The following is a 21,831-nucleotide window of genomic DNA, read 5'->3' as shown; positions in this document are numbered from 1 at the left end:
CCTGATCCTTCTCACATCTCATTTAATCCTCACAACTGCCCTTATTGTGCCATTATCCTCAATTTGCAGATGAGTACACTTGACTCTGGAACGAATAAAGACCTGGCCCAAGGTCACACAGCTAGAAAAGTGGCAGAGCTGGCTCAGCACACCCAGGTGTGATCTGCAGTTCCTAGGTCTTTCAATCTTGTTTGACGATCACTTCTTGACCACTGACTGTGAAGCACTGGGCTGGGCTCTGCAGAATTCAGCTGTGCATGAGAAGTCTGTTGGGGGAGACTAACATGCAAACATGCTGTTGAATTCTGAGTGACAGTGACAAGAGCTACAGGGAAGCACAAGATGCTCTGGGAACCCAGACTGGGCCATCAGGGGTGCTTCCCAAAGGAGGGAGTATCTCACTGGGTCCTGAAAGGTGACTGGGATAATCCTGGAAAGTGAGACTAGCACCTTTTCGGCAGCAGGAGGAGCAAGTGTAAAGACTGGGGAATGGGCCCATATAATCTTTAGGGAATGCAAACTTGCACAGGGAGAGCTGGATCCCAGGTTTCTTTTAGGAATGAGGGGTGGGAAGGCCAGCAGGGAGAGAGATGGAGTGGGCAAACTAAGCAGGGGCTGAAAAGCCCTGCAGGCCAAGCTCAAGTCTGGGTTTGACAGTGAGGGCAATGTGTGGCCACTGAAGGCTTTTACAGTTGCAGCAGTAGGGTGGAGGGAAGTGGGTGGTTTGAGCTTTTGGGAGGTCACAGGGCCAGGACTCGGTGACAGGTGAGAAAAATGGGATGAGTCACAAAAGCAACACTGATGCCTATTGGTGCCGCTGCCGTTTCCCTGACCAAGTGCGTTCACTCTGTTGAGCCTTTCTGTGCATCACTGTTTCATTCCTTGCAACCATCTGAGTTAGGCTCTACTGTTATTCTCATGTTGTGGATGAAGAAACTGAGGCTTAGAGGTGAAGTGATTTGCCCAAGGTCATCCAGCAAGTGTGGTAGAGCCAGGTTTCAAACTCAGGTCCGATTCCAAGGCCCGGTGCTCTCGATCACCATGATGCATTCCTCCCAGAATGGCACCCTGGATTCTGGTTCGGGCCACTGGGTGGATGGTGGTGCCATTAACTGGACAGACAACAGAGAAGTAAGAGCAGGCCTCCTTGGAGAGAGAGAACAAGCTCAGTGTTGGATGTGCTCAGTCTGAGTACCAGTAGGACATTTGGGAGGAGGTGCTCAGTAGCTGGACAGCAGAAGCTGTCAATGTGAAGTGTGGGGAGGAAAAGGTAGACATAGTGAACCAGGAACAACACTGTCTAGAGAGCTTTACTTTGCCAGGGAGAGGGCCTTGAGGGGGAGGGTCAGAGAAAGGAAGAAGAGTCCAAGAAGGAGACAGAAGAGAGGTCAGAAAAGGTGAGAAATGTGGAGGACACAGTATTCCCGCTGTTCTTCCACTGCCCCCACCTGGCTGAGGACAGAGGAGCCAAAGAAACCATATTTGAAAAGGACAACCAATACAAAAGGTAAGATGTTGCCTAGTGGACAAAGAAGATGGGACAGGAGAGTATGACTTAACAAAGATGTCACTGGTGGTTCTGTGGAGGGGAGGGAGAGGAAAACGATTTGCAATGAACTGACTGGAAAGCCAGTTAATGCACACAACATTTTTCAAGAAATTTAGCTGTGATGGGAGTAAAGAGTTGAGATGAGTGAGAGAGAGAGGCCGTACACTCAGGACACAGTGACATGCTGATGGGAGCCAGCCCAGGAAGCCGAGGTCAGATGGAGGTGGCAGGAAAGGACGGCATGGCCTTAGGCAGAAGGGGTAACTCTTCTCTCATGACTAGAAGAGAGTCTGCAGGTAGAGTGGTAAGATGTTTGAGAGAGTGCCTGTCCACTGGCTTTTTCCTTGTTGAAACAGGAAGTGAGGTCATCTAACAAGAAAAGTGTGGTGGGGAATGCCTGGAGGTTTGAGAAGAATTTGGAGGTCTGACAAAGGGGCTATGGTGAACAGAAGTGATGAAGAACAAGTAGACTAGGGGCTACCTGAGGCCTGCTAGGCAATGTGAGGGCTCAGGCAAGTGGGAGACCATGTGTCCTGGGTACCACAGACAGATGGGATCGAGCACTTTCCTTGAGGTGTAAAAGGGGGGAGGGAAGGGTCAAACTGAGGGCTACGAGTTTTTGAGTGGGTGTAATGTAAGGGCCACAGGGCCAGGAATTGAGAGTACTGGTAAGACAGTGAGTGAATGATGGTCAGAGAATCTCTATGGCCTTGGAAGTGGAGAAAGGGGCAGGTGACAGCCTTCAGTGGATGAAGAGGAGTGGCCGGGAGATAACAGAATCAGGATCAGTTTCAAAGGAGCAGGGGTTAGTACATGAGAGACAGTCATGGTCTGGAAGTGGTATAAGGGAGTGGAAAGATACTCAGCTTTATTGGTCTCCTGAGATGGGAGAGAATGAGCAGTCTCCACTGGATGGCTCCCAGGGGAAGCTGTATTTTTGGTGGACAGCCAGATCATGGTTAAGTTTGAGAGGTAGGAGAAGGACAACAGAGAGGAGGCTGAAGCATAAACAGATACTGACCATGACTGCCTATCACATGACCTTGCAATTGCCTGGTGCCTTGCTGTACTCTGGTCTCTAGACTGGACTGGATAGGCAGAAGCTGTGCAGTAAGGTTCTGAATGAGTGAGTAGTGTGATAAATGGCAGTTGAGAGAGATGTGCAAGGTAGAGTGGCAGTACAGTAGAAGGAGCTACCTGAGGAAGTCTGAGCTTGGAAGGAAGTTGCCAGGAGGAAAAGGAGGGGAGAGAAGAGTGTTACCAGCATTACCATCAAAGGGTTAGGGCTGTGTGGGCAGAGATTTATGGAAAGTGTAACAGGCCTAGGAACTTCAAAGTGTGCTTGCTTGCTAGGACCTAACTGGGAACCACTGCCTTAAAAAGCCAAGGAAGGCTAGAGACCACTGTTGCCCACTGGACACTTCTGGTCAGCCAACACTGAATGGGAGAAAGTGCTGACCATTTTCTGAAGGCAGTGGTGGAACCCCTTGGCTTACTACTTCAGGCTGCAGGGAAAGGTTCCTGGTTTGTCCTTTGGGGTGGAAAAAGATGTAGAATTGCTGCTGCTTTCCAGAGCACCAGGGCTGTTTGACCACCCAGGACCTGGCGCTAGCTGTCTGTCAAACCCAAATCTTCGCCTGCTGGGCTCCTGAGTGTGGCACTGTGCAGATGCAGCTGGGGGCAGGCAGGTGAAGAGGTAATGAGGTGGCAGGGGACGAGCCGCCCAGCCCTGGGCTTGCTTGGGAGCAGGGCTATCCAGGAATAGCTCACTGGGTTCTTTCCTCAGCCCTCTGAGGAGCTCACTCAGCCCATGGGCTGGGTCATTCCCATGGCTTCAATTATATCTCCAAGCTGGCAACTCCCACCCCACACCTCCATCTCCACCTTGATGTCTCCTGAGAATCTCTGAGCCAATGTGCCCCAATTGAATTTCATCTTCTGCCAATGCCATCCTTGATTGGCGAATAGCACACCATTCTGCCAGTCACCCAAGCAAACACCTGGAAGACATCCCTGACTCCTTCATCTCTATTCCATAATCAGATCACCAGAGCAGTCATGTCTGCTTCCCTTGCTCCAGACCCACCATCCATCAGCTTTCCCTGGGCCTCCATATTCCTTCCCAGAATGTCACCCTCCAAGTTACCTTCCATATTGCCAAATAGTCATGGTAGAATACAGATTTGACCAAGTGAATCCTTTGATAAAAGCCCTGCAGTGACGTCCCCTCAGCTATGGGATCAAGTCAGAACTATTCAGCTGGACCTATGAGACCCTTTCTCATCTCTACTAGCTGTCCTGTCTCTCTTCTATTTGAGCTTTGGCTACCCCAAACTGCTGTGCATGTGCTATGCCTGCTGCCAGAACAACTCTCCAGATGAACCTAACTCACAACTCACTCCCTACAACTCAACTCTGAAGTCAGCCTCTTGGTAAGCCATTTCCAGCATTCCCTGGCAGGATGGGGGGCTTCCCTCATGCCAGGGCTTGACACCTGCTAATGTGCTCGTCCAGTTTTATGTCAGTCTCTCCACTGGACTGAGCTTCTCCAGGGTGAGAACTGTGTCATGCTTTGGCTCCCGGTACTTGCAGAAGTGTTTCCTGAATGAATACACAACTGACTGACCGAAGCAAGTCCTTTGCTTTGAGGAATCCAGCAAGCACTTCTGAGGCCAAGACTCGTCTCTCCTCCAATCCCTGGCCCCAGGCTCTCTGACCCTGACGCCTCCCAAACTCATTCAGACCTTCCCATAGCAGTGAGCTGTGCCAAGGTTTCTGGCAGCCAGCACCATCTATGCCCCAAAAGTCCTGGGGGTAGGGGCAAAGGATTCCTCAAGGAGGAGAGGCGGTAGAGCTAGGCTCCCCCCCCACACCCACCTTCTTTTTCAGCTTGTGCCGGGCCCGCTTGGCGGCCCTGGCGCTGTTGGGGACTTTGGGCTCCGTGCTGTTGATGAATTCCAGCAGCTCATCCACATCTCGGTGGTCCACGGCGGGCTCCCCAGGGATCCCGCCCAGGGCGCCCCCCTTCATGGGCGGCTCCTCTTTCCGCCTGGTCAGCCTCGAGCGGAGCTTCTCCCGGATCTCTGTATAATTCCGACTCGTCGGGGCAGCGGGTGGCTGGGGGAGGGGGAGGTGCTGACGTTACACCCTGGGCCTGGGAAGCCCGGAGCACTCCCACCCGCTGGCACCGAATGTGTGGCAAGAAGCGAGACAACTGTTCTTTCTACCATAGCCACAAAGGCCAAGTGGCTTCAGCCTTGGCCAGGCTCAGAGCTGAGGCAGCAGTGGGCGGAGTGGGAGGTACGTAACAGCATTCTGAGCACACTGACTTGGGAGCCAGGAAAGCAGATTTGAGCCCGGGCTTTGTCACTTGCAAGCTGTATGACCTTGGGCAGGTCACTGAGTCTTGTGTGCCTCGATTTTGTCATCTCTAAAATGAGAATAAAACCCCCTGGCTTAAAAGTGACTAACAGTGTAATTACTTTCACCAGTTCTGTCCTCAACTGCTCTACCCTAGTCAGCGGCCCTTTCCTCTTCACCCTATGAGACTTCTGAGCTGCCTTCGCCCTCTGTCTGGAGACAGCATGTACTCTGCCCTGAGCCTCCTGCCTGGTGCCGTCTGTGCTCATGGCCTGTCCCTTGCTAGCTCTCACGCTTGGGGGACTGAGAGCCTTTGCTTCCATTCTGCCTTCATCACACACAAGTGTTCGCTTCTCTGTGATTATACATATATGCATGCTCATCAGAATCACAGCTTTGTCTCTGCCATTTCCTTTCCTTTTGCCTAAGAAAAAAAGTCAATCTTAAGAGAAACCATGAGAAAGCAAAGGTAGCAAAGTGTTTAAAAATCCCTGCCTCACAAATGTGCTGTAAGGATCAAGCTAGTGGACGCAGGTTGCGAGGACTCAGAGGGTACCAGTGTGGTTATTACCCCATGAGCAAGGGGGAGGCCTCTGGGGAGAGGAGTGCTCCTTGGTTCACCTTGACTGGCCCCCAGCCCTCTGGCCTGGGCAGGCTCACTCACCGCATTGTGGCCGAAGAACTCACAGTAGCAGCAGTCACAGAACTTTCCATCTCTCTGATGAGTGGAGGATGAGGTGCAGGAGCTGCGCTCTGAGCTGCTGTCCTCTTCCTCACCCAGGCCCTCATCTGCCTCGCAGGGCTGGGGCAGCTGGCAGGCCAGGCCACTGTGTGTAAACTTGTGCCCTTTGCACCCAGGATCCCTGCTGTTGGGGGAGAAAGATAAGCCCACAGGTGAGGGAAGGCATGACAGGAGCAAGCTGCAGCAGGAGCCTAGGGGAAGCATCCCCACCACTGCTGTCCTGACTACCCTTTGCCTGTCTCATCCCACACAAAGCCCAAGGCAGTCAACCCTATCAGTGCCTCTCACAAGAACAGGGCAAACACCCTGACTGTCCCTAAGGCCCAGCTCAATGGCATTATTCTGGAAAGGTAGGAACCTCATGCCTCCCGTGCCCACACCCACTGAGTAACCCTCCTGGACGCTGAAGGAGGGTCACATAGTATGTGTGTATATCTCTCTATCCTGTTGTATACCACACTTTACTGTGATGGTCTGTTTGCCCACCTGTCTTTCAGACCAGACTGTGCATTCCCTAAGGGCAAGGACTATGCCACTTCTATTTTTGGGTCCCAGTGTGCATGTGCAGCATAACAGTATACACAGTAGGTATTCAGTGTAGGTGTCTGAAAACAGATTAGAGGGCTGATGGCTTTCCTGGAGCATCCGAAGGAGGTCGACAAGGTCAATTTCCTTTCATCCTCTAAGGTCCTTAGACGGAGTCTGCCCCAGTGGGTGGAGCTGCCTTAGCCATGGGGCCTTAAAGTCAGGAAAGTAAATGTGCTTAGTGGGCTAGACTCTATGAGTTACTTTACTGTTTGGGCCTGGTACTCTGGTTAGCATATTATTTCTTTTTTTCCCTTTTATTTATTTATTTATTTAAATTCAACTTGCCAACGTGTAGTATAACACCCAGTGCTCATCACTGGGTGACAGGTATTAAGGAGGGCATGTGGTGAGATGAGCGCTGGGTGTAATACTGTATGTTAGCATATTATTTCTAAGTGTCTCCCACGTCCTGCAAAATAGATGTTGTTCTCTATTCCCATCCTGCAGCAGAAATAACTTAAGGGAGAGAGTGCTTAACTGCTTTGCCCAAGGAGTGGCTAGGACTCAGCCTGTGCCTGTGTGCAAAGCTCATGCTCTCCCATTGTACTGCTTTGCCTCTGGACTTTAGGAAGCACTGGGGATATCATGTAATATAGACTATTTTTCCAGGGTAAGAAAAAACCTAGGCCCACAAAGTACCATAACTGGAGCCAGGAGAGCAAGAGCCCTGGGTTGACTATCAGAAGCTGGAATGCTTGGGGGCTGGGGACATGGAATGGGAGCCAGGAGAAAGGGCAGGATGAGGAGCAGTGAGGAGGTCTGGCTCCCAGGGTAGTCTGTTGAGCAAGGAGCAGAAATGGAGGGGCATGAACCATTATCAGTGGTACTCAGAGCAGCTTAATCCAAACTGACCATTCTTCACTCACATTAGCAAAATTAAAATACTTGAGTATTTTAATAGTGCTCCTGGGAATATGAAGAAACTAACACTCTAGTATTGGTGGTTACATCAATTTGGAGAGCCCTTTGGAAAGCAAATTTTCAATGTGTTAAGAATCCTTCTCAAAAAACATCCTCTCATTCCTTAAACTGAGAACGTTTTTCATTCTGAGGGATCTATTCCAAGGAGGAAAAACCCAAAGGGAAAAAGCTTTAGGCAAAAACATCTTTAGAGAGAATTTTTACACAATGTTAAAATACTGGAATGACTTCAATCATAAGTAACTGGAGAAGAGTGAATTACACTATGCAGAATATTCTCCAGCCTTCGGCTGAGGCCCAGAAGACCACACAGGAGCCAAACAATGAATGCTGAGTGAAACAGGACAATGAAAAACTGGAAACTTTATGGACACCACCACCATTGTGTGGGAAAGACCTGTAGGGAAAACTGCTAACAGTCTTAGTACTGGAGTGGTGGGATTTTAGAATGACAAAATATAAATGCAGATTAAACACAGACTTGATTTATAATATAAAAATACACATATTTATATTCCCCAAAGAATGTTATCTTCCATATATACATTAATATAAACTCTCTCAGTACTTAGAGTTACTTCAGGGAATCTTTAAGCCAATAATTCTGGACTTACATCAGATTTCGGTGTGAGGATGTTTACTACAGCCTTGTTCTTAATGGCCAAAAACTAAAAATCCCCAAATGTCCAGGGATAGGAGAATGATGAAATAAATTATACTAGAGGTATGTAAAACATTTTTGGTCACTTGAAAGTTTTTTGAAGAATTTTAACAGCAGGGGGAGGGTATGGGAGTGTCTGGGTGGCTCAGGGGTTGAGCATCTGCCTTTGGCTCAGGTGGTGATCCCAGGGTCCTGGGATCAAGTTCTGCATTGGGCTCCCCACAGGGAGCCTGCTTCTCTCTCTGCCGATGTCTCTGCCTCTCATGAGTAAATAAATAAAACCTTAAAAACAAATTTTAACTGGGAAAGTGATCTATAATGTTAAAAAATAACTATACAAGAATGTATAAACACGGACCTACTTTATATACAGAGACATCAGGAAGAAAATATACCACAGTGTTAGAAGTTTATCTTTAGGGGCACCTGGGTGGCTCAGTTGGCTAAACCTCTGACTCTTGATTTTGGCTCAGGTCATGATCTCAAGGTCATGAAATTGAGCCCTGCTTCATGCTCTGCACATATTGGGGAGCTTGCCTGGGGATTCTTTCTCCCTCTGCCCCTCATGCTGCTCATGTGGACATGCTCTCTCTCAAAATAAATAAATCTTAAAAAAAAGAAAAGTTTATCTTTAGGTTGTGAAGAAATTTTTCATTAGACATCTCTGAATTTTTCCAAGTTTTTTTTTTAATTTTTTTTTAAATTTTTATTTATTTATGATAGTCACACAGAGAGACAGAGAGAGAGAGAGAGGCAGAGACATAGGCAGAGGGAGAAGCAGGCTCCATGCACCGGGAGCCTGATGTGGGATTCGATCCCGGGTCTCCAGGATCGCGCCCTGGGCCAAAGGCAGGCGCTAAACCGCTGCGCCACCCAGGGATCCCGCCGCTGCGCCACCCAGGGATCCCTTTTTCCAAGTTTTTAAAAAACAATAAACATCTACTTCTTTTATGATTGTAAAAACTATACAAAAGATATAGAGTCAGGATGCCTGGATGGCTCAGTGGTTGAGCGCCCACCTTCGGCCCAGGGCATGATACTGGAGTCCTGGGACTGAGACCCACACTGGGCTCCCTATGGGGACCCTGCCTCTCTCTCTCTCTCTCTGTCATGAATGAATAAATAGAATCTTTAAAACAAAAAACAAAAAACAAAAAAAGACATAAAGTCTACCTTTTTTATTTAGAAAATATTTATTTATTTAAATAAATCTATTATAATAGATTTATTTATCTATCCTAGAAAGAGTGTGAGTGGGGGAGGGGCAGAGGGAGAAAGAATCTCAAGCAGACTCTGCACTGAGCATGGAGCCTAATGTGGGGCTCCAACCCATAACCCTGAGATCATGACCCAAGTTGAAACCAAGAGTCAGACGCTCACCCGACTGAGCTACCCCAGTACCCAAGGAATCTACCTTTTAATTTCTACCCCAAAGGTATGCTTTGTAAAGCTTCTTAGGACTCAAAGTTGAAGTTAGCAGGGAGTTAGCCCTTCACACAGCTCACTTACCTGTGAGTGCTAGGGAGTTGTTGAGAGCTGGGAGGTGGGAGGAGAGGCCCACCACAGTGCCCACTGCAGTGCCCACTACAGGGGTGGCTGCACCCTGAGAATGGTGGAGGCATCTTCAGGAGCGGCATGCTGGTGGAGGGCAGGTGAGGGTTCTGACATGCCCCTGGGGTGTGGGGGGCGGCAGCAGCGGCAACTGGGCATTCTGAAGCCTGGGCAGGGAAAGGTGCTGCTGGGGTAGCAGGCAGCAGGTGTGGGTGGGGTGGTGAGCCAAAGGATCCGGGGTGAGATGGGATCAGTGACGCTGGCTGCGGGTGGTGGCCGGTGGGGCTGTTAGGTGGAGCAGTGAGGTCTGAGTGCCGGTGGTGCTCCGAGATAGAGAAAACCTCACCTGTGGATGGATGGGGAAGAAGGGGGTCAGAGTGAGAGCCAAGACCCTGGGAAGGAAAGCCCAAGGGCTCACTGCCACAACATCCTGCTTACTCTAACCACAGGGAACCTGTCTGGGGACAGCCTCTCAGCACATGTGAGCTTTTGGGAAAGTCTAGCAGTGCCTCAGGCTGGAGAGTTTTCCCTGCAGGGAGCAACTTGGCTGGACAGACTCAAGGTGCCAGATCTGAGAGAGGAGGCACCAGGAATGCCCACCCTATGGAAGACCACATCACCTTGGTTGTGGCACAAACAGGGGCTGTGTGTTCTGTCTCTTGGGGTCTCTCTAGGACTTATTGCTTGCAGGCATTCCTCAGGTACAGGAAAGGGTCTACAGAAGCCAGTGGAGCAGCAGGGCAAAGTTCTGCCTCTGGGCCTTGAGGACTGAGGCTGCCAGAGTATGCCAGACTCTGAGGTAACCCAGATTTCAGAGAAGTAGGAAAGGCTTTGACGATTATCTGGCTTATGCATCAGAATAAATGAACTTCTACTCAACTCTCACAATACTGGGAGCAGCACCCTTTTGGAGAACTCAGATCTCAATTTTGTTATTATTCTTATTTTAATTCCAGCATAGTTAACATATGGCATTACAGAAGTTTCAGGTCTTCAATTTAGAAAGAGACAGTAATGAATATGTCCACAATACTTCAAAGACCCAAGACTTTTTTTGTTGGGTCTCTAAGGGTTATCTCAAGGGTCTAAAGAAGGCTTACATAGCTGTGAACTTGGCTAATAATCCTGGCAGCCTGCACCGTCAACTTCTTGTGGATAGAAGTACAATGTTTTTATATTTGTCCTTTAGGTGGAGAACAGGAGGCTTAGGATGGCAAAAGCAGCTAGGTCCTCTGTGCAGTCCTCCCTGCAGATGTTAGGTGGCTAAAGTCCAAACTCCCTAAGGACACTCCCAGACTCCACTTTCTGTTCAGCCAGTGTTTACCATGTTCCCTCCTGCATCTGAAGGGAGCTATCAGAGCCAATGACAATATTTTTCAACTTCAGAGTTCTGGGGAAAGGACTGCCATGGAGACAGCCAAGGACTAGGTTACCCCCGCTTCCATCAGAACAGCTCCCCTTTTACTTATTTTAATAACTGACCTGATTTGTCTAGTGAGGTGGTTAGGGAAACATGGCTCTCTGCATTTATATGGCCTGGCTCTCTCCCGAGCTCAGAAACTCACCAGGGATGGTAGGAGGACTCCCGAGTGAGCTACCCGGCACAGCCCCACTGGAGTGCGGAGAGTTCCAGAGGCCCGAGAGCTTATGTGCTGACAGGAAGGAGCTGGGATCCCAGTCCCCTGAGTTCCCATGGCAGGAGGAGGAGGACGAGGACGATGAAGAGGAGGACGAAGAGGAATGAGAGTCACCCCCACAAGACTGTGATTTGCAGGATGTGTGTGACAAGGAGATCTGGAGAGAGGGGGGAAGAAAAGGCTCATGGTAAAACAGCAAACATCAGAGCCAACCCTCTGCTGCCTTAACTTACTCAGTAGCACCTCCTCCTCCAGGCCCTGTGCCATGGCCAAAGTATAATTCCCACAACTCCAGGTGCAAGGGCAGACATGAACCAGGCCTTTGCTGGGAGGAGCAGTGATGCTCCCAGTAAAGTGAAGTGTGTGGATACTGGTGAGAGTGACTCTGGTAGAGATACAGACTGCCCGTAAACTATGGGCCTTTGGGGAGTCCTGAGAGCTGCCAAGGAAAGGAAGGGTCAAGAGTCTTGAAGCTGACACAATCCTGGGGTATAAGAGGGGGACTAGAGGGGAATGAGAAACAAAGTCTGACTGTTGTAATTCAGGAGATGCCACTTAGATGGCTCTTGGGCATCTTGGAGGCCTAACTTGAGGCCCACAATAGACCTTCAAACCAACCTTTGCCCTCTGCATCACACTGGTTGGCTTTCAAGCTGCCACAGAGCTGAAGGCAGCATGGTGATGTAGAAAACAGGCAGAATCTCCAGCAGCAGTACCTGCAAACAGGCCCTCACACTGCACAGGCTCTCCTCAGGGGCAAGGGGGGGCTACCTGAAGCCTTTCTGTTCTTGCCCTGACTGTGAACCCAAGCCGCTACTTGCTGTGTGGATACAGCCCAAGCCCTTCAGGGTCTGGGTGCAGGGGCTGCCGGAGGAGAGCCGCCAGAGAGAACAGGGAAGGAACAGCTCAAGAGCCTGATGTCTCTGGGCAGGCAGCCCTTCTGCATTCAGCGACCCCCTTCTCAGCCGTTACCTACCGCCACTGCATGCTCTGGACCTGTCTGCCTTTCATCTTCCTCCATGCTCTTTCGGCAACTCTGGCAGACCCATAGAGGCATCTCGCCTAGGAGATTCTTGACAAGCTTTGGCATGAAGTCAGGGGGCAGCTTCTCACCCTGCAACACCAGTCCATTTTGGGAAGGGCCTTCTTCCCAGCCTTTGCGTTCCCGATGACATAGCAGGCAGCAAGTCTGCACAGACTGGGTGGAGGTGGGGGGAACCTGTCCAACAGACAGAAACAGGGTTTCCCAGGAAGGGAAAGGCTCTGCTTAGAAATGATAATAACAACACTAATAACTTCACTTATTATGTGCCAGGCACTGGGTTAGGCACTTTCTATACATAATTTTAGTCCTTGTAATAGCTCTGCAAACTAGGTGTTATTCTTATTTTATTTTTTAAGATGAAGAAACATTTCAAGAAGTACATTGCCCAAGGTTACAGAGCTAGTGAGTGGCTAAATTAGGATATGAACCCTGGTTGACTGCAAAGCTCATGCTCAAATGCCAGGATATCTCCAAATCTTGAAGGTTAAAGAATGATCCTCTTCCTTCTCTGGTATGTCTGGGAGAGGCCACAATTCTTGGGCTGTCTGTATAGTCCACAGACCCTGGGGGTAGGAGAGACCCTTTCAGTTAATGTTGAGTTTGGGAGAACATATGGGTTTCCTGAAAGCTGCACAATTCCATTAAGAATGGATGTGCAGCAGCATTTTGGAGAAGGGGTTTGTAGAGCTAATCAGAAAGCATTAATTCAGTAGAAAACAGAGTTGGAGAGAAGGTAAAGCAGACCTTGGTGCTTCTGAGAGGTGGTGAGGTATGGTGAAAAAGAACCTGAGCTTTTGGAAGTCACCCTGACCCGCATTCTAATGGCTGTCTGAGCATACATTAGCTGGGTGACCTTGAGCAAGTTATTTGACTTTCTGAGCTCTTATTTCCTACCTACTTTGCAGAGTTGATGTGAGACTCAGTGCATAAACAGTGAAAGTGCCTAGCCCTGTGCATGCTCAAAGTATAGGCCCAATACACAGTAATTATTATTTGGACTTTTTTTTCTTGTAGGACAAATGACATAGAAGTATAAGTCTATAGATTTTTATGTCACATTGAGGGGTACTGATTGGGAGACTGATTTCATTTAATGACCCCAATTAGTGGCTTTCCTATATTCTGCAACTTTGGAAGGCAGCTATGCTCACCATTATACCACCAATGTCACTGCTTCCAGGACTATTCTGCAACTTTGTAGAACGCTCTCTGCAACTGGGGTTTGTTATGTCACTTTCTTTGGCCAATGAGATGTTAGCAAGTTTGCTGTCAGCATAAGCTTGAAAAGTATATATGCATTTCTACTTGCTTCTTTGCATGGCTGGGCTTGCTTGCTCTTGAACCTATGCCTACTATAAGAGCATGACCAGGCTAGCTGTTGGCAGGATGTGAGAAACATGTGGAGAAATCTGAGTTTTCCTCGCTGATTGGCCAGTGGATCAGATACATGAGTGAGTCCAGCCAAGCCAGCCCCATTGGCAGAAATACCCAGTCAACCCAGAAACTTGAGAAATAATAAATGGGGTTGTTTTTAGCCACTAAGTTTTGGGGGTGGTGTGTTACATGCAATAGTTATATTAACTGATAAACCTTCCAAACTTACCCACCACTAGGTAACAGGTAGTTTGCAGAGGCCTAAGCAAAGGAATAAGGGTATCATCCTCATCCTACCAAGAAAATAAATGCCATCATCTTTCTCGAATAAAATCACCTTCTCACAATATGGCATCAGGATATCCTTAAATCTGTAATGTTACAATTACACTGACCTGGGTCTCTGGTTTCTAGAAAAAGAAAGGAACCAAGTAATAGTGCTAGGAGCATAATGAAACATTTGGGGAAGAATAAGCACCTTTAGAAAGAGTACCAGAGAGAGAGAGAGAAATCTTATACGTGGAACTTATGTGAGATACTGCCTAAAAGGTTTCTGTCAAGGAACGTTTGAGTGGACAAGGCAGCTGCTTAACTGTAACTGTAAAAGGATATAGCTTCTAACCTACTGGTGGTATCTCATGGAAAGGAAGGGAGGTTGATGGAGAAGGAGGGTATTCAGAAAAGTTGAAGCAAAAGAGGCCTTTTTTTTTTTTTTTTTTTAAGATTTTATTTATTCATGAGAGACACACAGAGAGACAGAAAGGCAGAGAGACACAGGCCAAGGGAGAAGCAGGCTCCATGTAGGGAGCCTGACGAGGGACTCAATCCCGAGTCTCCAGGATCAGGCCCTGGGCTGAAGGCAGCACTAAACCACTGAGCCACCTGGGCTGCCCAAAAGAGGCCTTTTTGAGAAGTCTCCCCAGGAAACTTTTCATAGCTATAAGGTACCATAGTAACTCCAGAGGGAGGAGGTAAGGCCAACACCCAAGCCTCTTTCCACTGATGGTGACCATATTCTTAAGAAAAACACTAGGACATGTAATTTTACTACAAGAGAGTTTCATTTCACTTGGGTACTAGGTTCTAAAGTTACTATATAAGAGAAAAATCTTGTGTAATAAAATTATTCTGAAATTCTTTGTATGGTCTGTGAAGTACTATAATATATAGTTTTGGCACAACCGAGATATCAAATGTATAACATATATGACAATGTTCAGTAAGTGGGTTTTTTTTCTTTTAAAAGCAAATATAGAATTATTTTAAGTTAAACGTATGATCAGTGTGATTGTACTTAGTGCCAAGGTACCTGTGTGGCACTGGGTACACTGGAAATAACGCTGGCTTTGCCACTAATCTTGGGCCTCCACCACTTACTGGCTGTAGGATGTTGGGCCAGTTCTATTCTAGTCTCTGTCTCTTCATCTGTAAAATGGGATTAAGTCCTAACTTGTAGGGTTGGCTGTGAACATTAAATGGACAAAACACCTAGAACAGTGCCAGGCCCAAAATAGGTTGCTCAACATACAGTACTAATTATGAACATGAGGGGAGTGATAGGAAACAACATTTAAAATCAGGACTAGGCTTGAAAACTATAGAAAATACGGTCACTATATTTTATAATACAGGCATTTTTCACATGCAATGAATTTAAGGTGACTTTTAGATAACTTAATCTCTGCCCACTACCCCATGAAATCATTCTTTAAGTTCCCCAAATATTCTTTGTACTCTCCTACTCCTACCTCATGCCTTTGCTAAAGGGGATCCTCTGTTTCAAATCCCCTTCCTTCCCAAGTTTACCAGTAAGTAACTAGGCAAGGCTTAAATACAACTTCATCCAAGCTTTCCCAGAGAGTCTCTCTTGTAATTCACCTCTCCTGCCCATATCTCCATAGCATATTATGCCTTGGTTATAGCATCTGTGCCTTCCACTTTATTTATTTATGTGCATTTCCTGTCCCTCTACTAGGTTGTGTTCCTAGAGGGCAAGGATCAGGTCTGATTCTTTTTTTTTTTTAAGATCTTATTTATTTATTCATGAGAGACACACAGAGAGAGGCAGAAACACAGACAGAGGGAGAAGCAGGCTTCATGCAGGGAGCCTGATGTGGGTCTTGATCCCGGGACTCCAGGATCACGCCTTGGGCTGAAGGCAGGCGCTAAACTGCTGAGCCACCCAGGGATCCCCAATCAGGTCTGATACTTGTCTGGATCTCTAACAGTGTAGCACAGGGCATGGGCTCAGCTGGGCACATAGTGGCTAAATCAGATTTGTTAAGTATCACTATGGCAATACAGCTTAGTGAGACATTGCTTAAAATTTTGAAATTTTGCTTCTCACAGGGAAAGGCCATCTCCTTCCCCTAGACCTTCACTCAAATGGTTCTAATCTCAAGTATGAAAAGTGGAAGATCGCATTCCTTGGGGATTACAATGAGATGGCCTCATTCACAGAAATAATGTGGTTTTTCCTAGAGCCAAACTGGCCCACATAATAAATTTTAGCCATCAACAAAAGTGAATTTACAGGACAGGCTATCTTTCCAGTTAAAGGAAGAAAACATAGGGCTTGGCAAGCTAATTAGGTCCTAACTGAAGCAGGGATGACACCACCTATACTGCATTCGGTTGCCCAGAGAATTAAGTGACATCAGTGATGCAAAACTTAGCCCCAAGTGTTCCATGCAGTAGACACTCAAATCTATTACCTAGGCCCTTTCGCTGTTCTGTTCTTAATAAAGCTACATTGGAACCTAATTATCCACTGTCCTGAGTTTGGTATACTTAAGTTTTTCTTTCTGGGCCAGGCAATTATTGGGGCTCCCCCTTAATGCTGTTTTAACTCTTAGCCTTGGGTCTGACCCCGAATACAATGCCTGGTGGGGCACTTTTTTCTCTGACATTTTCATTACTACTGCCAGGAGACAGTGAAAATCCCAAGCCCTGGAGATGTTATATTTAGTCAATACTATCATTGTTTCTGTAAATTTTTGCTTTGGTAGAGAAAAGCTCCTGGTTCAGAATTCCTTTTGACTGCAATCTCCTGCCATTTTTCAAATTCCTGGCAATCATGACCCCTTATGTCCCTTAGTCAACTCAGGCTTTCAACTAGCTGTTCTCAAGCTGCATCAGGCATTAATATTTCCACATGAGATCATGAACAATAAATGTTTATCAAATGAGTGAAAACAACCATTTTTCTTAACACAAAGGCTAGGGAACTGGTCCTTAAACCCAGCAGCCCTGGGCAACAATCATTCCTTCTCACTTCAGTTTAAATTTCAGAGCCTCTCCAGATAAAGGTCTAGTCCTAGATAAAAGATGGAGGAAGAGCAAGGAAAGGTTCTAGGAGTTTTTTTAAGATTTGGGATCTGCTCAAAAAAAGTTCCAAGATTAAATTCTGCTTCACTCTAGGCAAAATCAGCATCTCTGGAGAGTGTGAAGTTACTCACACAGGGGATCCAAGTTTTAGCATGCATATCTATCTCCAGGGCAGTCAAGAACTCTAGACTGTGGCCACTCCCAGCCCAGGGGGCTGGTGTGTGCAGTCATTAAAATCATTCTCTCTGCTCTCTTGCCTGACCAGGCCCAAGACTTTTCTGTCTTGGCCTGAGAAACATTATGCTAGGGTATTCTAGATTTTCCTGGATAAGAATAGTTAAAATCAAAGGAAAAGAAAGCCAGTTTTTCTCATGAACATCATTTTTACTTGAAAGAATGACAAACTACTTATTCAGACTTGGAAACTGCCATTTTCCCAAAAAATGAACAAAATGAGCTTGTCACTTCAAGGAAAACAACTTTTTGTTTGTGGCCAATGACAAAATTCAAGCTTTGAGGCAAAAATCAGAACTCTGGAAATTTGGAATTTAGAATTTTGTATCCACCATCACGAACTTCCCAATACTTAAAAGACTTTTCTGGCGAAAATAGTGGTGATAGTAACACATGTAGTCTTTTGATTACATTATCTGTTTGGGGCTGATTTTTTTTTTAAGATTTTATTTATTTATTCATAGAGAGAGAGAGAGAGAGAGAGAGGGGCAGAGACGCAGGCAGAGGGAGAAGCAGGCATCATACAGAGAGCCTGACGTGGGACTCGATCCAGGGTCCCCAGGATCACGCCCTGGGCTGCAGGCGGTGCTAAACCGCTGCACCACTGGGGCTGCCCTGGGGCTGGATTTTTAAAATATGCTTCAATGTAGTGCAACCGATGGGATACAGAAACATATATGAGCATCCCGTTTTTTGTTTTTTTTTTTTAATTAAGCCAGACAAAGAAATTTGTGAAAATAAAAATGAGACCATTTTTCTATTTTTTTGGAAAATGTATTTTTCATTAAAATTGTTTATGTTAACATGATAAGCTTAATATTATTAAATGAATTAGTAACAAAATATTTTTAAGCTTTCTCAGTTTTAATATTTAATTTGGTAAATATCAATAGATGAAACCAAAAACGGAAAGCTCTTTTGGGTCCTCAATAATTTTGAGGAGTATAAAAGGGTCCTAAGACTAAACACTGAGAAATGCTAACGTAAAGCCTCTATTGGTGCCTGTCATCTGGTGGGTGTACAATAAGCAAAGTGATTATTAACAATGATACAGTTCATGGCATATCTGGATAGCTTTTGGGGCATGAATAAATTTTCCACCTCACCACAATTTGGTAATTGCTCGGGAATAATCAAGGTCACCAGACCAGGCAGCTTTCAAGGTCTGCTTTGAAGCTGGATCTAATATCCAGCACTAAACCTGCTCTGATTCCTCTTATGGATTCCTTTTAATCCCAAGAGTTTGTGTATGCTTGTAGAGGATTCCCCCAAGAGATATGTTGTATCTAACCAGTGGCCCTTCAGTAGCTTCCAAATCCTATTCTGAAATGACCCCATTAGAGTACCCTATTCTCAAGGCACCCAACCCCTGTGACCAAGGCAGAATGAGGGCAATAGAAACAGTTAAAATTCCCTTCCAGAGGCCAAAAAAAAAAAAAAAAAAGAAAAAAAGATTAATCCCTAGTTTAGCAAAACTCATCAGCCCAGTCACTACCACTTATTCTTCCATTCACTTCATTCAATGAACATGCTCAGAGCCCATTCTCATTGTGTTAAGTGCTGGGAAACACCAAATGATATAGAATCCCTGCCTCAAGAACACATGCTTAAACAAGGCAGGTTCATGCATGAGGCTGTCAATGCTCCCAAACTCCTAGATGCCTCATACTCATTTTGGAGAATTGGGCAGGAACACAAATTAAAAAAACACACAGTTAAAGTTAATGTGACAAAATAATGTACACATTCAACCAACCAACCAACCAACCAACCAACCAACCAACCAACCAGGACCCTGGGCTTCTCTACTTCATGTAAGCTTATTTAATGTGCTTTCTCATGTACTTATCCAGTTTGAGGATCTCCTTCCTTTAGGTCCTCTTTCCTACTTTGGTCTCTCTTTAATTTCCTGGCTCCTTTCTGGTTAAGCTCACTACCATGGCACCTCTGGCCCCTGAGTTTCATGATTTGGCCTCAGTTGACCTCTCATGCTTCATTTCTGTGCTTAATACCTGACAATCTTAGGTTCTATTAGTACTGCTTCTTTAATACACCTTGCCCTGGAAACCTGAGCATCTCAGTTCTACTCAGCAAGTTTGCACTCATGCCCTAAGATCTTGGTCAAAGGTTAATACAGCTTTTGCTGGACCACGCTAAGTAGAACTAATTCTTTTTTTTTTAATTTTTTTTAAAAAATTTTCATTTATTTATGATAGTCACAGAGAGAGAGAGAGGCAGAGACACAGGCAGAGGGAGAAGCAGGCTCCATGCACCGGGAGCCTGACGTGGGATTCGATCCCGGGTCTCCAGGATCGCGCCCTGGGCCAAAGGCAGGCGCCAAACCGCTGCGCCACCCAGGGATCCCTAAGTAGAACTAATTCTTTCTGCCCCAAGTCCCTGGTGGAATGACAACTCTTTGGAGGCAGGGAGTGCATCTTAGTCATTTAAGTGTGCCCAGGAACCTAGGCTTGGCTTGGATCTGACACATAGCAGACATTCATTGAATACATAAATAAATGCCTAAAGCCCACCTGGCTCCATTTCAGTTGTTCTACACAAAGGATAGAATCTAAAGACACAGATGAACTAGCCCTTTCCTGGATATGCTATGCTAAAGGCATAGCTCTGTCACTTTGGGTCGCTGATGAAAGGGTATCAGTGCTAAGAATCTCAGACCACTCTAATGCTGGCAATCAGAGCTATAGTTAATTCTTAAAGAGGTGATAGTGCCTCAGTGCCCTGGAGCTTTCACCCAAAATTCCCACTCAGGCTGTTGGCTCAGTTCCTTCCTGAAAGAACAGCTGTTTTACACTAGCTGGTTTACGGAGAATCCACTCTGATTGTACAAGCTCAGTCAAGGATAAGGCAGAGAGTCTCTGACCCCAGTAGCCTTCCACCCTAAGGCTAGCTCATCTGTTGAACCTGCAGCCTGGGTACAATCATCCACAGGAAGGCCTATTATTAACCTAGAACTTCAGGCAAATCATATTACCTATTCTGTCACCCCAGCACAGATTTCTCATGGGTAGAAGAGTATAAACTTTGGAGACAGACTGTTCTGAGTTCAAATCCCAGTTCTGCCATTTCAGTATGATCTTGGATTATTACTCAATTTCTTTGAGCCTCAATTTGCTCTTTTATGAAATGAGAATAAAACCATACTTCACAGAGTTGTGAGGACAGAAGGAAATAAATTATATAAAGTACCTGGCCTGGGCCTGGCACACAGTAGGTGCTCAATACCCGTTAGTTTCTTTCCTCTTCTGTCCTGGAAGAAATGACAGGGAAACTTACTAAGTGAGACTTGCCCAATCCAAAGTTATTACTTGAAGCACGGGACAGAGAACTAGACAGGTGACCTTCAAGGCCCCTTTGTATGCCCCCCCATCCACAATCTCTGGCTACCACTTCCTAGTAAGACCCTTTAGTGTTTCGGGGCCCTGGTTTCTGCCTTAGATTCCCTATATCACTTTTTCAGAGTAGATGAAGAGATCTATTCATTTCAGAATGGAGGGGGAATCACAAAGGGAGCTGGAGAGCTGAGAGCCTGAAGGGAGGGACTGAAGGGAGATGGCCTAGGACTGCAGCATGTTCATCCACATACAGGTTGAAGGATGAGGGTAGGACCATGGGCACAGAATCAAAAGGTACAAACATGGGGCCTTTTCTGGGATGCAAGATCTCTTCTCTTTAGTCCTTTTCTGCTCTGCACATTCCACTCCTTTCCCTAATATCCGTTTCTTTCCCCAAATTCATAAAGCACTCACACCTGCTCTCATGCTGTTCTCACTGCCTCTTCCTTTTTAGGCAATCTGGGTATTACATTCTCCTAAGTCCATAGGCAGAACTACCTATGCTGTGCTCTGGGATGCCCTAATACTTATCATGTATCCGTTTTTGAAATCTGTCTTCTCTATAACACTGAGAATGCTGGAAGCAGGACCTGTGTCCCATGACTCACTGCATCCCAATCATTCAGCACCAAGTGGATATTGGGAAACGTTTGGATACACAATGTTTAGCAGTTGGAGAATATTATTAACAGGGCAACAACTGGAGAAGTCTGTTTTTTGTTTTTAAAACTAAAGATGTTTCTTTCTATTCCTGCTTATGGAAAAGCTCCCCTCTCTGGGAAGTCCATTCTTTGAAGAATATACTAGGCTTCCACAAAGTTCTCCATGCGACCCTCAACTCAGCAGTTCACAGACCCAACCATGCAACAGAACCACCTGGGGCAGTTTTACAACCATACATTCCTGGGCTCCAGACCTAGAGACTGATTCTGTAGGTATGGGACAGGGTCCAGCAATACAGGGGATCTGATTAGTTAGGCTGGGCTGAGGGAGAGGTAGAGTCAAGTAATCACAGCTACTTCTTCCACTGAGATTGCTTCCTCTCATGTTATCAGAGAATTTACCCAAAAACATGTTCACATTCTTTTTTTTTTTTTTTTTAAAGATTTTATTTATTTATTCATGATAGTCACACACACACAGAGAGAGAGGCAGAGACACGGGCAGAGGGAGAATCAGGCTCCATGCAGGGAGCCCGACGTGGGATCCGATCCCAGGTCTCCAGGATCACGCCCCGGGCCAAAGGCAGGCGCTAAACTGCTGCGCCACCCAGGGATCCCCATGTTCACTTTCTTATTTAAGAGTTTTCATTGTGGGGCGCCTGGGTAGCATAGCTGGGTAAGTATCTGACTTTTGGTTTTGGCTCAGGTCATGATCTCAGGGTGCTGAGACTGAGCGCTGCTTTGCGCTCCATGCTCAACCGTGGAGTCTTTCTCTCTGTCCCTTCCGCTAGTGCTGTCTCTCTCTCTGAAAGAAATAAAGTCTAAAA

General features: G+C 46.4%; 1 protein-coding gene across 25 annotated transcripts in view; it reads right to left on the bottom strand.

The window, feature by feature from the left end:
* FAM193B (family with sequence similarity 193 member B) overlaps positions 1 to 21,831 on the bottom strand; it is a 33,232-nt gene that overhangs the window by 5,949 nt on the left and 5,452 nt on the right. For 14 of the 25 annotated variants that reach the window (XR_003131051.1, XR_003131052.1, XR_003131049.1 and 11 more), the window contains 5 exons: positions 11,986 to 12,228; positions 10,938 to 11,166; positions 9,331 to 9,718; positions 5,574 to 5,775; positions 4,427 to 4,666 (listed from right to left, as the gene is read on the bottom strand). Coding sequence is in view for 17 of the 25 variants with exons in the window: in XM_025435106.3 (XP_025290891.1) it covers positions 4,427 to 4,666; positions 5,574 to 5,775; positions 9,331 to 9,718; positions 10,938 to 11,166; positions 11,986 to 12,228 (1,302 nt within the window). In the remaining 8 variants the exon portion in view is untranslated. Of the gene's footprint in view, positions 1 to 4,426; positions 4,667 to 5,573; positions 5,776 to 9,330; positions 9,719 to 10,937; positions 11,167 to 11,985; positions 12,229 to 13,657; positions 13,678 to 20,196; positions 20,258 to 21,831 lie in introns of those variants that run through there. The other 11 variants (XM_035715061.2, XM_025435108.1, XM_025435109.3 and 8 more) reach the window with 9 other exon arrangements.

The sequence above is a fragment of the Canis lupus genome, chromosome 4, assembly GCF_003254725.2.
Source record: "Canis lupus dingo isolate Sandy chromosome 4, ASM325472v2, whole genome shotgun sequence".
Taxonomy (NCBI): Eukaryota; Metazoa; Chordata; class Mammalia; order Carnivora; family Canidae; genus Canis; species Canis lupus.
The sequence above is the reverse complement of the archived record's forward strand: the minus strand, read 5'-3'. Positions and strand labels throughout refer to the sequence as shown.